Consider the following 17,185-nt stretch of genomic DNA (forward strand, 5'->3'; position numbering starts at 1 on the left):
ATACACTTTCAGCGATATACTGAAAAATCAAAAAATCGTGGTATGTTGGAACCGGTTAAGGTACAAATGAAATCGAAAGTGGTACAAACGAGTAAAAACGATTCTCTATCGAATTCCATCGACCGTTTTGCGATATCTCTATTAATAACGGAGATACACACTTTCAGCGATATGCTGAAAAATCAAAAAATCGCCGTATGTTGGAACCGGTTGAGGTACAAATGAAAACAAAAGTGGTACAAACGGGTAAAAACGATTCTCTATCGAATTCCATCGACCGCTTTGCGATATCTCTATTAATAACGGAGATACACAATTTCAGCGATATTCTGAAAAATCAAAAAATCGCTGTATTTTGGAATCGGTTGAGGTACAAACGAAAATAAAAGTGGTACAAACGGGTACAAACGCTTCTCTATCGAGTTCCACCGACCGTTTTGCGATATCTCTATTAATAACGGAGATACACACTTTCAGCGATATACTGAAAAATCAAAAAATCGCCGTATGTTGGAACCGGTTGAGATACAAACGAAATCGAAAATGGTACAAACGGGTACAAACGATTCTCTATCGAATTCCATCGACCGTTTTGCGATATCTCTATTAATAACGGAGATACACACTTTCAGCGATATTCTGAAAAATCAAAAAATCGCTGTATTTTGGAATCGGTTGAGGTACAAACGAAAACAAAAGTGGTACAAACGGTTCTCTATCGAGTTCCATCGACCGTTTTGCGATATCTCTATTAATAACGGAGATACACACTTTCAGCGATATACTGAAAAATCAAAAAATCGTGGTATGTTGGAACCGGTTAAGATACAAATGAAATCGAAAGTGGTACAAACGAGTAAAAACGATTCTCTATCGAATTCCATCGACCGTTTTGCGATTTCTCTATTAATAACGGAGATACACACTTTCAGCGGTATTCTGAAAAATCAAAAAATCGTTGTATTTTGGAACCGGTTGAGGTACAAACGAAATCGAAAATGGTACAAACGGGTACAAACGATTCTCTATCGAATTCCATCGACTGTTTTGCGATATCTCTATTAATAACAGAGATACACACTTTCAGCGATATCCTGAAAAATCAAAAAATCGCCGTATGTTGGAACCGGTTGAGGTACAAACGAAAACAAAAGTGGTACAAACGGGTAAAATCGATTTTCTATCGAATTCCATCGACCGTTTTGTAATATCTCTATTAATAACGGAGATACACACTTTCAGCGGTATTCTGAAAAATCAAAAAATCGTTGTATGTTGGAATCGGTTGAGGTACAAACGAAAACAAAAGTGGTACAAACGGGTAAAAACGATTCTCTATCGAATTCCATCGACCGTTTTGCGATATCTTTATTAATAACGGAGATACACACTTTCAGCGGTATTCTGAAAAATCAAAAAATCGCTGTATTTTGGAATCGGTTGAGGTACAAACGAAAATAAAAGTGGTACAAACGGGTACAAACACTTCTCTATCGAGTTCCACCGACCGTTTTGCGATATTTCTATTAATAACGGAGATACACATTTTCAGCGATATACTGAAAAATCAAAAAATCGCCGTATGTTGGAATCGGTTGAGGTACAAACGAAAACAAAAGTGGTACAAACTGGTAAAAACGATTCTCTATCGAATTCCATCGACCGTTTTGCGATATCTTTATTAATAACGGAGATACACACTTTCAGCGGTATTCTGAAAAATCAAAAAATCGTTGTATTTTGGAATCGGTTGAGGTACAAACGAAAACAAAAGTGGTACAAACGGTTCTCTATCGAGTTCCATCGACCGTTTTGCGATATCTCTATTAATAACGGAGATACACACTTTCAGCGATATACTGAAAAATCAAAAAATCGCCGTGTGTTGGAACCGGTTGAGGTAGAAACAAAATCGAAAATGGTACGAACGGGTACAAACGATTCTCTATCGAATTCCATCGACCGTTTCGCGATATCTCTATTAATAATGGAGATACACACTTTCAGCGGTATTCTGAAAAATCAAAAAATCGTTGTATTTTGGAACCGGTTGAGGTACAAACGAAATCGAAAATGGTACAAACGGGTACAAACGATTCTCTATCGAATTCCATCGACCGTTTTGCGATATCTCTATTAATAACGGAGATACACACTTTCAGCGATATACTGAAAAATCAAAAAATCGCCGTATGTTGGAACCGGTTGAGGTACAAACGAAATCGAAAGTGGTACAAACGGGTACAAACGATTCTCTGCTGAAAGGTATTAATAAAATTAGAATATCAAAAAGTGGGGTTCCAAAATTTTTCAAAATTTTTTTATCGTTTTAGGTCCTGAGGTACAAACGAAATTAAAGGTGGTACAAACGATTTTCTATCGAATGGTACTAATAAAACCAAAATATCGTAAACTCGGGTTCACTCGTACAATGCGATCAAAAAAGCCGGCCTGCTAGAAACTACTTTCCCAAGCGCTTGATACCAATACTTACTGCCCTCGTCACAGCGGTCACACCCTCCTTTTACTTGTTTTAAATAGTGGTGGGGAAATGGGAGGAAACTTTTAGTTTAGTAAACATAACCTTGAAAACTCACACGCACAAAATTAAAAATGTTTCTCTCGTTAAACAAGATTGGAAATAAATTCTCTCTGGAGTTACATTGGTGGATGTAAATTTAAATTAATTAAAAAGGATTAATTAATAAAAAGAAAACATGACTCAGAGCTCAGCTGATCGAAATCATTGAAACTAAAAATCAATATCACCTCGTCGACCAATAAGAACGTTGAAAATTAAAAACAAGTAGAAATGGTAGAAGGCTGTGACGAGGGCAGTAGGTATTGGTATTAAGCGCTTGGGAAAGTAGTTTCTAGCGGACCGGTTTTTTTGATCTCTCGGTATTATTACCCTCATATTAGTACCTCTTTTAAATCGTTGAATATATTTGAAAACAAAATGTTTAGAAATCCATTGAAAGTAAATGTTCCGCTAATTAATTTTTTTTTGTAGCAGCAATATATTTTTTTTGTACATACATTTATTTTAAACAATGAAAAATAAATCCAATTACTATAACACATTACGTTTGTAACTGTGGGTGGCAAACAACTACATCCAATCAAAGCGTCCCGAACGGCGTCGTGTTCCGCCGGATTAATGTATCTAAATGGCGGTAAATAAATTCTCTTTTTCAATGCGGCTCGGCCATAAACCTGGCGATTAAACGATCGCCCGGATGCGCAACTTTTATGTCCGTAGATGGTGTTTATGGCTTCCCTGATCGACCGGATGAAAACAAACCGCTAATCGTTTGAAATGCATCTGTTCTGATTGCCTCTCCGCTTCTCTAAATCATCTACAGCTTTACGTATCTCACTTCAAACCCGTACTAACGATAAATATAAAAATGAATGGCCCTTATCTGACAATTGGCTTTGTGGAGATATGTATAATTGCAATTATTAGTATTGGTAGAATGCAAATTAATGACTTCCTTATTGGGGGTACATATATATAATAGCACGATTTCAACCGGGCTTGCGTATCGCCTCGACGCGATGCTCAAAGCGTAATTACAATATTAGTGTATTTGATCCTGTACGTAGGACTTCGGTGTCCATATTTGAATGGGCAAGTTAGAGAACGTGGAATAATTCAATTAAATGCGTGATTAATTGGAATTCTATTAATTTCCGGCATTGCCCTAGTCTGCGAACAACGATATACGCACGAAAAACGCTTTGGAATTCTACACAGGCATTGTATGTAGTGTTCGTTGTTTATACAACGTGTTTAATTGCGGTCGGTCTTCAAACATCCCCCTAATACGAACATAATATTAGAGAACATCACTTGTACTGTGTTGTAAATAAACATTCTCGAAGTTAAATAGAAGTAATCTTAAAATATTGAAAAGAAAAATGTTTATTCAATAAATAATAATTTTTTGACCAATTTTAAAAACCTTTCATCCCCTCGTATTTACGAGCTTGTGTATACATCTACGTAAACGTTCAGGATAACGTTAACAATAATAATACATCACCATGATATACGCCAGTGAATATACATAACGGTACATTCATACAAATGTATCGTCCATTCCGGTTGATTTATTGTTTTTAAGTACAACCCTTGTTTTCGATTATGAAAGGCGACAATAAAACCTCAATTTAATACGAACCAGGGGGGAAATTCCATTGAATTTTGGACACTTCAAAAAATTATAGTATTGTTTATTTTTTTCAGGTGGTGATGTGGCAGCATTCTCAAAGGTAAGCGGTATTTTAAAGGTTACCTCAAAGGTAAGTACAGTGGTTAGAATTACTTGGGAATATATTTAAATTACCTATGCGAAGTTAGCCCCCAATTAGATAGGATTTTACATATATAGTATTTTGATTATAACAAGAGAACCAGTCAACCGATTTCGATAAACAGTGCCTCATTCGAAAGCTCAATCCTTGGCCAATACGAAAGTGGAAATGCCCGATTCGAAATTTCTCTCGAATTCTGCTAAAACGCCAAAATAATGCGAAGGTACACGAAAATAACACAAAAATGACCTTTTTTAAGTGGTGATAACTCGTAAACGATGTACCCGATGATCAAGATCTATACGTCATTCGATTCGTCATAGTTTCTTCTATCGAAATCACAAAATGCCCGATTTCAATTCTCTCCCGTTAACCTTCTACAGCCCACGGAATGACACCGTGTTCGGCTCGTTGTTTACGCACTTATAAACGACCGTTAAAGTCTAGCCCCCAATATAAAAAAATTAATTTAAACTAAATCGACTATAATAAAAGAACGGTTTGACGGATTTTAATGTTTTATATCTCAAATGAAAGCCTGCGTCTGGCTGAATGCGTACGTCGAAATGCCCGATTCGAAATATTTAAGGGTTTTGATTAAAACACAAAAAACGAATTAATCAAACACATCAATTATCTCCTTAACTAATTGACCAATTTTAGTCATCAACATTTCAATCGAAAGTATGATCTACAATGAATGCGAAGGTGGAAATGCCCGATTTCAAAATTCACTAATTACCTGCGTACAGCCATTGAAATGACCCCGCGAATCTGCCTAATGGAAGTCTAGCCACTAATAAGAAAAAATTAATTTTGATTACATTCGCTATAACTAAAGAACGGTTTGACGGATTTTAATGTTTTATATCTCAAATGAAAGCTTACGTCTGGCTGAATGCATATGTCAAAATGCCCAATTCGAAATATTTAAGAATTTTGAATAAAACACAAAAAATTAATTAATCAAATAAGTCAATTATCTCCTTTATTATTTGATCAATTTTAGTCGTCAACATCTCCATCGAAAGCATGATCCATGGTGAATGCGAAAATGGAAATGCCCGATCTCTAAATTTGCTAATTAAGTACGTACGATTGTTTAAACGACTCCAGTGACTTTACTGCCTGGAAGTCTTACTTACATAAAAAATAATTTTTTGTAAACGGATTACTACTAGAGAACAACTAAATGTGAATATGTTTGAAATATTCTACTAATCATAACAAAGTATGTAAACAAACGAACAAAGTAAGAGACTGATTTAAAATGTATTTGTACTAAAACAGAAAATCTTTTTTTCATTTTTGGTTTTAGTATTTCTACCTTTAGTATAACTTATTGTTGTTCTTACTAGTTTTCTACTCTTCTTTTTCAAATTTTATATTTTTAGCTGTATATAGTTTCACACAAAAAGCGTCCCAACCCATAACTCTGTTGTTTATATTGAAATATAAATAAAGTTTTCAGGGGCAAGGTGCTAATTTACATTTCTTTCAATTTTTACAATTCTTTTAAAATTTTCTATTATATCCAATTTTTCTTCAACTTTTCCTTCAAATTGTATAATATATTTTTCTCTTCATTACAAAAGTTTAAATGTTTTCCGAATATTCCATAAAGAATAATGCATAAGTGACAATAAAAATAAAAATGTTGAAGAATGTGATAGACAAAATCAGACCACTCACTGAGTTGTTTAAACAACCGTACGCATTTAATCAGCGCATTTTGAGATCGGGTATTTACATCATTGCATTCACCGTGAATCGTACTTTCGATCGAGATGATGTTGACTAAAATTGGTCAATTAATAAATGAGATAATTTACTTATTTGATTAATTAATTTTTTGTTTTATTCAAAATTCTTAAATATTTCAAATCGGACATTTTGACATATACATTCAGCCAGACGCATGCTTTCGTTTGAGATATAAAACATTAAAATTGGTGAAACCGTTCTTTAGTTATAGCGAATTTAATCAAATTAATTTTTTCTCATTGGGGGCTAGACTTCTAGTCGGTAGATATGTGGAGTCATTTAAATAACCGTATGTAGGTAATTAGTAAATTTTGATATCGGGCATTTCCGCCTTCGCATTCATTGTGGTTCATACTTTCGATCGAGATGTTGATGACTAAAATTGGTCAATTAGTTAAGGAGATAATTGATGTGTTTGATTAATTCGTTTTTTGTGTTTTAATCAAAATTCTTAAATACTTCGAATCGGGCATTTCGACAACTGCATTCACCCAGGCGAAAGCTATCGATTGACATATAAAACATTAAAATCCGCCAAACCGTTCTCTTATTATAGTCGATTTAGTTTAAATTAATTTTTTTATATTGGGGGCTAGACTTTCGGGCGTTTATAAGTGCGTAAACAACGAGCCGAACACGGTGTCATTCCGTGGGCTGTACAAGGTTAACGGGAGAGAATTGAAATCGGGCATTTTGTGATTTCGATAGAAGAAACTATGACGAATCGAATGACGTATAGATCTTGATCATCGGGTACATCGTTTGCGAGTTATCACCACTTAAAAAAGGTCATTTTTGTGTTATTTTCGTGTACCTTCGCATTATTTTGGCGTTTTAGCGGAATTCGAGAGAGATTTCGAATCGGGCATTTCCACTTTCGTATTGGCCAAGGATTGAGCTTTCGAATGAGACATTGTTTATCGAAATCGGTTAACTGGTTCTCTTGTTATAATCAAAATACTATACATGTAAAATCCTATCTAATTGGGGGCTAGAAAAATTGGGGGCTAACTTCACATAGGTATTTAAATTGGTCGTAATATAAATATGAAGGTTTTCATGTACGGTTTTAATTGAACTAAAACTAAATAGAACTAACATTAGATCTATAGACCTATATCTAGAGACCTTCCTTGTAAAATTCTTATATTGGGAATTTCATATAACTTGCAATATATGAAAGCAGTAATCATAGTTATGAAACTACTATGCACTTACGCTGTCCCACATAAAATGCAACATAGCTTAATAATACAGGCATTGGATAGTTTTGCCTTATGATTATTCTGAATTTTTGTCTTAAGAGACGCACGACTAACCCCAAATGATATTGGTTCTAGGTCTAGTGTTAGTTTTACTTTTGGTTCAATAAAAATATACCACAATCTAACGCCAAATAACAATTAACAACTAGAACTAGCACTAGACCTAGAACTAGAAACGTTCGGATTTAGCCGCACGTCTTTCAAGACGGCTAAACCCGAATGATTCTAGTTCTAGGTCTTGTATTATTTTTAGTGACTGTGCCCGAATGTTTCTAGTACTGCGTCTAGTATTGGTTGTAGTGATAATGCTAGTGTTAGTTCCACTAGACATAGAACTAATAGCCACTTTTTTAAAACGTTTAACAACATTTTTATATGTATACTCATTCTATTGAATACACTAAAATAGGTTAAGTAAGTATACACAAAAGAGAGTGTTTCTGGTTCAAAAAAATGGCTATTTCCCCCTCTGTTTTACTCAGCTGTGACTCCCGTTTTCGTACATTACTCGGCTCTGACACTTAATTCATGAGACGAGCTTTCATGCTCCGGCCGCCTCAGCGATGCTGAAACGTCACACAAACATGCACCGCAACAGTTTTCTCTGCTAGCCTCATCAATCTTCCGCAGGTCGAGCTGTTAATGGTATGTCAGGAAAATGAAAAAAGGAAAAAAAATTATAGAGAAAAAGTTTGATAACATAATAATTTTGAATAAAAATATTTATTAAACTCGTTATATTATTTAATTAAATATTGACCATCAAACTGTAAAGAAAATTTGTAGATTCGGCGAAATGGTTGGAGAGATAATGAATTAAGTTTGTGTTCCGACAAAACAGCGCGTCCGAAATAAACGGTTTTTGTGCCGGGACATTAATATCCGCCCCTGTAGCAACCCACGGAATATTAATACCTTTCATTTAACCCGATCTTCGAAACAAAGGGCATCGCTGCGCGTGTAAATCGAGATTATAGATGCTCCCGGTATTGTGTTGTGTCGTTACTTTATACGATTATGAATGCGCGTAAAAAGGACGTAGAGACGTAAAAGTAACGTCAACGCCGCATCTTTTATTGAACAACGTTATGAAGGATACGGTTGGAATAGGCTTCTTATAGTGTCAGCATGCACCGCATGTTTTATACAATGTAACTACATGTAATAAAAATATATAATGCATATTGCTGAGGTTGAATTTTTTAGAGGACTAACTTTAAATTATGGTGTAGGAATAGTTATTATAACGATTTGTCATAAATAGCGATGAAGGAGAGTTACGACGTAAATCCCTTGTCGTCACGAAAATCCGTACGTACAGTTTGTGGGAAATTTAATCCGAAGCTTTTTCCTTCTGTTCGGAGTTTGCGTTCCGCCACCTTTCAGAGATAAACGCGCCCCGTTTTAAAACCACCGCTGACCCCTATATTTATTAGAACAGTTACGGACCATTCGTAGTTACAAATTTAAATGGTAAATTAGAACCTAGATTTTAAATAAAAAAGAAATCCCAGGTGCATATTATTTTTCTGTTAAATCACACGGCGGTGTTGTCCAATTAAAATCGGATTGCGAATCCATTCATTCTAGTTGTATTAAAATAAATACATGTAAATAAAGGGAGCCATGCAAATTAACTATTACGCGTTAAAATTTACTCGATGTAACGCACAAGTTTAAATTTCCTTTAAATTTGGTACTAATTATGTGTTAAATAAAAATTTTAAATTGATAAACAACTTGCATCATTTAGAAGAAAAGACAAACTATGGGCCACTTTGTCTGAAGATGTATAGCTAAACCCGAAACATTCTAGTTTTAGTATTAGTACTAATGACAATATTAATTCTAGCTATTAGAACTAACACTAGCACTGTCACTAAAACTAACACTAGACCTAGTGCTAGAAACATTCGGGTTTAGTCGGCGTCTCTCAAGACTGCTAAACCCGAATGATTCTAGATCTAGCTCTAGTGTTAGTTCTAGTTTTAGTTCAATAAAAACATGCAACATAGTGATATTTGTGCTAACTAACGCTACCTACCGTTAAGTCCGTAGTGTTAGTTCTAGTGATAATTCTGGTATAGAGCATATTTATTTTTAACTCTATATTAATTAATCGTATAATAAAATATTAAAAATTAAAATGGAGTATTTGATAGACTGTTTTATGTGTGTCTATCCGTTTATTTATTATTTTATGACTATAACAAAATCGCCATGGGAAAATACATTATTATTCGAATCCTCCGATGGGTCAGTTCAGGGGGCTGAATTTATGCTTGTGGAACTGAAAAGTTCCTACAACAAGTTATTACTTGGCGTTTTTTACTGTCCTCCTCTTGTTAACTACTTTGATCAATTGGAGGAAACCCTTGAGAGGCACTCTTTTAATTATAACACTATTCTTCTGATGGGAGATTTCAATAATTGTTTGCTAAAAAATGACTACGGAGTGACAAACTTCGCTTCATTGCTTCCTCATTAAATTTGACCATCCTGCCCTCACAACCAACTCATCATCTTTCAACTTCGCATTCGCTTCTGGATCTTACTATTACGACTCGTCCGAGCAGCATACTTATGCATGGTCAGCTACCTGCTCCTCAATTTTCCAATCACGATCAAATTTACTGTGCAGTGCAGATACGACAACATATTATGTTATTAACGCATTACGACGCAGAGTGAGACATCCGGCCGCACCCTGGTTAAGTGATGAGATAAGATCACTGATGAGGGAGCGTAATCGTGCAAAGCTATTACTTAAACGTATTCCAAATACTATTAATCGTGAAAACTATAGGATCTTGCGTAACCGTTGCAATCACCAATGTAGAAATGCCAAAAAAATGTATTTCTACCGGAGACTATCCAATGCTAATCCGAGGACGTTTTGGAAGTTGATGCGTTCCTTAGGGGCGGTTGAGTCTCCCTCTGTTCGGGCTGCTTGTGATGTGGATTCATTGGCGAGGTTTTTTGCTGACCCTCCTCTGCTCATTAGTGGTGGGACTAGGATGACAACTATTTCTGAAATTCTTGCCGCATCTAAATCCTCCTCTTTCTCCTTTGTCCTGGTCACTGCGTCAGAAGTCCGCGATGCCTTGAATCACTCGAGATCTACGAGTGTGGTCTCAAACTTCTTCTTCCTATATTGGATATTGTTCTTACTCCTATTACCCACATTTTTAACTTCTCCATTGAACGATCCTCATTCCCTTCAATCTGGAAGGTTGCTCATGTTGTCCCTATACCTAAATCCAAGAGTCCCTCAAGTTTAAATGATTTTCGCCCTATCTCCATTTTATCTGTTCTATCTAAAGCTCTCGAGCGCCTTGTTTATCTACAAGTTCAAGAGTATTTACAAGAATTTAACTTGCACAACGACTTTCAATCGGGTTTTCGTCATAGCACGATAACAGAGCTTATTAAGATTACAGATGATATCAGGTATGCTTGCGACAAACGTTGTGTTACCATCCTTGTATTACTTGATTTTAGCAAGGAGTTCGATTCGGTTGATCACGATCTTTTGTTGGCGTCACTAGCTGCCCTTGGATTTACCTCTTCATGGTTATCTTGGTTTCAATCTTACTTTTCCTGTCGTTCCTTGTGTGTGCGAGCTGATTCTGCGCTCTCGTCTGCTTGTGATATTAAATGTGGTGTACCCCAGGGTAGTGTGTTGGGTCCGTTGCTCTTTTCGATTTTTATTAATGCCGTCACCCACTGTATTTCTTGTAATTATCATGTGTATGCTGATGACCTCCAAATTTACACTACGACAACTATTGATGATTTTCCCGAAGCAATTGCACGTCTTAATCATGACCTTTCCAATATTTTGGATTGGTCCAAACGTTATGGCCTTAAATTAAATACTGCTAAAACTCAAGCAATTGCGTTTGGCAGTCGACCCTTACTGGCAAAGCTGAATGATTTTTCATCCATTCACTTAATGCTTGACGGAGACATTATTCAACTGTCAGAAACGGTTAGAAATCTTGGGGTGGTTATGGATTCTACAAAGTCCTGGAAACCTCAAATTCAATCCGTCTGCAGAAAGGTCTATCATTGTTTCCACTCACTGAAAAGTCTCCGTTGCTTCCTTCCTCCCATGATCCGTCGTAATCTTTGTTTTTCCCTGATTTTCCCCCATATTGATTATGCTGACACGGCATATCCTGATCTTTCGGTACCACTACGAAACAAACTGCAAAGACTTCAAAACAACTGCATATCGTTTGCTGTGCAGGCAATAACCTTTTGGAATAGTCTGCCTACTGAGATCCGTAATATTCCTCACCTTGTAACATTTAAAAACCACCTAAAACGTCATTTATTGGCTCTCCAAGTATCTTCCTAAGAACTTTTTTTTTCTCCCTTTTCTTCTCTTCTCTTCTTCTTTTATTCCAGCAACTATCATTATGCACCGTTTTTAGTAACCATAAGTTTAGCATAGCAGCTTGTCGTTTATTCATAGTTTTTCTTATATAACTTAGTATACTGCTGATTGATTGGGTTGTTTGGAAGATATCGCTTACGCGATAAATTGACCCTTTTGCCCGTATTTATGCATTAAGTTAAATGTTTCTTATTATGGCAATAAATTTATTTATTATTATTATTATTATGTTGATATAACAACCCATAGTGATATAACATGAATAACTTGAGAACCACGTGCATTAACCATCATACCTCGGAAGAATTCAGATGGTTTTTGATTTCCTATCTCTGAACCCGACAGGAGATCAGCCAGAAGTTTCTCCTCACTTTGAGAGAGTCTATCAATTAAAGTTTTTTTAAGGATATAAGTTTGTGTCTGGTGGGTTATTAATCACATCAATAACTGATGAAATGATTTCTAACGGTAAATTAGAAATCACCAGATTGTATTTATCTTTGTCATTCTGCACATTACAAATTGAAAATTTTGCTTCCAACTGAGTAAACCAGATTTCAGGTTTTGATACCAAAAAAGGTGGAAGTCGCACTGCAGAAAAATTTTGTGTATCATCAACGCTACTATCGGGCATTTTGAATTAAACCTTGTTTAGTATCGAAGAATCAATGATTGAAAATTTGAAGAATATAATGTCTGACTTATGAGGAATAGAAACAATTGTCACTCACCCAAAAACCCCAAAAATCAGTTATTATGATGATTATTTGTAATAGTAGGTTTCTTCTTCTCTTATTTTTCATAGGTAGATTTCTTTATTCCGTATTTCTGGTAAATTTCTTCTTGTCGTTTTTATTCCATGTGTATATTTCGCCTTCTTCTAATTCTTCTTCGATTGGTGTTTATTATAGATTTATTATACGGTTATTATTATATATTTTCTTTTTTCAAAATAGTCGGGGTCACCAATTATAGAGCATATTTATTTGTAACTCTATATTAATTAATCGTATAATAAAATATTAAAAATTAAAATGGAGTATTTGATAGACTGTTTTATGTGTGTCTATCCGTTTATTTATTATTTTATAACTATAACAAAATCGCCATGGGAAAATACATTATGTTGATATAACAACCCATGGTGATATAACATGATGTTTCTATATAAAAATAATAAGAGTGCGTGATGCGCTACATCTGGCTTTAATTGTTATTCAACGCCATTCTTATTGAACTAATACTAGACATAGCATCTATTAATGTTGTTAGACAATTTCAAGATGTTTTTATGGTTATAGTAAAAGTTATAAAAACCATTTGGTCATTGCAAGTCTCTGTGCGGTCGTAAAAGCTCCGGCCCTTATTAAAAACTAAGAAAAGCGCCATGGGCGAGTTATGAATCCCGGTGAAACAGGGTGGCAGTGCCCTCCATAAAAGACGGCCCGGCCGGTTGCTCTCGTAAACGGCGGTGGCGACGGTCGGAAAAGGGGGACGAAAGGGCGAAGGCACGCATTCGAAACGAACAAAGGGCGCATAAAATTTGTACGCCGCTTTATTATTATTGGGTTAATATAATTTATCGAGCGCGTTGCGCTGGGTATAGGTCCTCGGGCCGCGCAAATTAAGTTAGTTTCGCTTTACAACGTCTGAAGGCGACCCGTAAACCCGCTTTATGCTGATACTAATTTCACCGCCAGCGTAAATACCGTCGCTTTGATCCATCCCTTGGTTTCTCCAGTTTATCGTTCGACTTTACTTTTTTCAACGTCCAACAATTCAGGAATAATGACAAATTTTATAGCTGTAATACTAGTTTACTCTGCATAATAATAAAAAAAACTTTTAACAGTAACCAACAGAATGCAGAGAATATTACATAAGATGTTTTTGTATCGATTTCACATTTAAGTTACTATGGGATGCCATTTTTCTAAAAGTTTATTTTATGAATTGGAAATGATGCAGGATAACGCATTACCGTAGTCTGGTTTAAAATTTGAATTAATGTAGTAATAATGCTTTCTTTTTTGAAGAATTTTTTTCTTTTTCTCCTCCCCTCAACATTATTGAAAGATTCGGGTTACCTTTACATATTTGGACTCCAAGTTTAAAATGAGAAACGTGAATTATACGAAATTGAAATTGATGTTTGAATCATTTCATTTTTGAATTTGTTTTTGTTATCAAAGAATTTTTGATATTTATGAGCACATTAAAGAAAACCACCAATAATCGGAATTCATATTTTTGGAATACGACTTGATCGTAATATGAAAACTTGTATGTAGTCGATTTGAATGAATTTGAGTCCAAAGTCGAACAGAAGGCAATAAGGGCAATAGCAAACGTCTCTACGCGGTTGAACTTCTAGGGGCACGCGACATGACCCGACACTGGTGGTCAACAACTTACTTAGGAGTCAGCCGGAGCCCTTCTTGGAACACATCCAGCGCCAAGCCAACTTATGTAACTAGTCGCAATAGCGTTTCCTGTGGTCCGAAGACGTATGAAACTTTAAGCATTTTCAAGTTTTAAGTCTTCGAGGTTTCGACGACGGCGTCTCGGAATAGCACCGCATTAAATTTTCAAAGTTCGTCGTTTCCCGCGTCCCCCTTGTTGCCACTTCGTCGCCCGACGAGACGCGGAAACTTCAACTTTACCGTAGTATTTACTTACATAATTTTTGATTTTTTTTATAAATAAGAGAAACGTGAAGAATAGCTTCCCATATTTGGTGATCGTAGATTTTCTAGTTCAATATTTTATTAGAGGCGAACCGTGAACCAGTAGGAGTCCGCAATTAAAATAATAACCATGTGGTTGAGCTCGCTGTACCGTTACCCCCTTTAATGAAACGCTCAGCGTGTTTGTTAAACGACGTCTAATGACGGCATTATTCGGCCCGCGGGATTTACTAACCGCCCTTACTACACGTGTTTACCCTGTTATGGAGGGTACCCAACTTGGAGTATATTAACGGTGTTTAATTATTTCAAGCTTGGTTTACTTCGCACCGGAAAATTCTTTTAATGGAAATTTGTATTTTTAAGTTAATAACTATCTATATAAGGTATTTTTTATCACCAAAACCCAACAATTTTTTACCTATGTGAAGTTAGCCCCCAATTAGATAGGATTTTACATGTATAGTATCTTGATTATAACAAGAGAACCAGTTAACCGATTTCGATAAACAATGTCTCATTCGAAAGCTCAATCCTTGGCCAATACGAAAGTGGAAATGCTCGATTCGAAATCTCTCTCGAATTCCGCTAAAACGCCAAAATTATGCGAAGGTACACGAAAATAACACAAAAATGACCTTTTTTAAGTGGTGATAACTCGTAAACAATGTACCCGATGATCAAGATCTATACGTCATTCGATTCGTCATAGTTTCTTCTATCGAAATCACAAAATGCCCGATTTCAATTCTCTCCCGTTAACCTTGTACAGCCCACGGAATGAAATCGTGTTCGGCTCGTTGTTTACGCACTTATAAACGCCCGAAAGTCTAGCCCCCAATATAAAAAAAATAATTTAAACTAAATCGATTATAATAAGAGAACGGTTTGACGGATTTTAATGTTTTATATGTCAATCGATAGCTTTCGCCTGGCTGAATGGAGTTGTCGAAATGCCCGATTCGAAGTATTTAAGAATTTTGATTAAAACACAAAAAACGAATGAATCAAACATATCAATTATCTCCTTAACTAATTGACCAACTTTAGTCATCAACATCTCGATCGAAAGTATGAACCACAATGAATGCGAAGGCGGAAATGCCCGATATCAAAATTTACTAATTATCTACGTACGGTTATTTAAATGACTCCACGTATCTACCGACTAGAAGTCGCTATAAATTCGCTATAACTAATGAACGGTTTGACCAATTTTAATGTTTTATATCTCAAACGAAAGCATGCGTCTGGCTGAATAATTATGTCGAAATGTCCGATTTGAAATATTTAAGAATTTTGAATAAAACACAAAAAATTAATTAATCAAATAAGTAAATTATCTCATTTATTAATTGACCAATTTTAGTCAACATCATCTCGATCGAAAGTACGATTCACGGTGAATGCAATGATGTAAATACCCGATCTCAAGATGCGCTGATTAAATGCGTACGGTTGTTTAAACGACTCAGTGAGTGGTCTGATTTTGTCTATCACATTCTTCAACATTTTTATTTTTATTGTCACTTATGCATTATTCTTTATGGAATATTCGGAAAATATTTAAACTTTTGTAATGAAGAGAAAAATATATTATACAATTTGAAGGAAAAGTTGAAGAAAAATTGGATATAATAGAAAATTTTAAAAGAATTGTAAAAATTGAAAGAAATGTAAATTAGCACCTTGCCCCTAAAAACTTTATTTATATTTCAATATAAACAACAGAGTTATGGGTTGGGGCGCTTTTTGTGTGAAACTATATACAGCTAAAAATATAAAATTTGAAAAAGAAGAGTAGAAAACTAGTAAGAACAACAATAAGTTATACTAAAGGTAGAAATACTAAAACCAAAAATGAAAAAAAGATTTTCTGTTTTAGTACAAATACATTTTAAATCAGTCTCTTACTTTGTTCGTTTGTTTACATACTTTGTTATGATCAGTAGAATATTTCAAACATATTCACATTTAGTTGTTCTCTAGTAGTAATCCGTTTACAAAAAATTATTTTTTATGTAAGTAAGACTTCCAGGCAGTAAAGTCACTGGAGTCGTTTAAACAATCGTACGTACTTAATTAACAAATTTAGAGATCGGGCATTTCCATTTTCGCATTCACCATGGATCATACTTTCGATGGAGATGTTGACGACTAAAATTGATCAAATAATAAAGGAGATAATTGACTTATTTGATTAATTAATTTTTTGTGTTTTATTCAAAATTCTTAAATATTTCGAATTGGGCATTTCGACATATGCATTCAGCCAGACGTAAGCTTTCATTTGAGATATAAAACATTAAAATCCGTCAAACCGTTCTTTAGTTATAGCGAATGTAATCAAAATTAATTTTTTCTTATTGGGGGCTAGACTTCCATTCGGCAGATTCGCGGGGTCATTTCAATGGCTGTACGCAGGTAATTAGTAAATTTTGATATCGGGCATTTCCACCTTCGCATTCATTGTAGATCATATTTTCGATCGAGATGTTGATGACTAAAATTGGTCAATTAGTTAAGGAGATAATTGATGTGTTTGATTAATTCGTTTTTTGTGTTTTAATCAAAATTCTTAAATACTTCGAATCGGGCATTTCGACGTACGCATTCAGCCAGACGCAGGCTTTCATTTGAGATATAAAACATTAAAATCCGTCAAACCGTTCTCTAATTGTAGTCGATTTAGTTTAAATTAATTTTTTTATATTGGGGGCTAGACTTTAACGGGCGTTTATAAGTGC

The 17,185-nt window shown here is 35.1% G+C and overlaps 1 protein-coding gene across 4 annotated transcripts in view; it reads left to right on the forward strand.

Moving 5' to 3' along the window:
* Positions 1-17,185, forward strand: part of LOC111417928 (CUGBP Elav-like family member 1) — a 207,176-nt gene that overhangs the window by 17,339 nt on the left and 172,652 nt on the right. For all 4 annotated transcript variants that reach the window (XM_023050360.2, XM_071201620.1, XM_071201617.1 and 1 more), the window contains exon 2: positions 4,253-4,278. In XM_023050360.2, coding sequence (XP_022906128.1) covers positions 4,259-4,278 — 20 coding nt within the window. In that variant the 5' untranslated portion in view covers positions 4,253-4,258. The remainder of the gene's footprint in view (positions 1-4,252; positions 4,279-17,185) is intronic.

This window comes from Onthophagus taurus, chromosome 2, assembly GCF_036711975.1.
Source record: "Onthophagus taurus isolate NC chromosome 2, IU_Otau_3.0, whole genome shotgun sequence".
Taxonomy (NCBI): domain Eukaryota; kingdom Metazoa; phylum Arthropoda; class Insecta; order Coleoptera; family Scarabaeidae; genus Onthophagus; species Onthophagus taurus.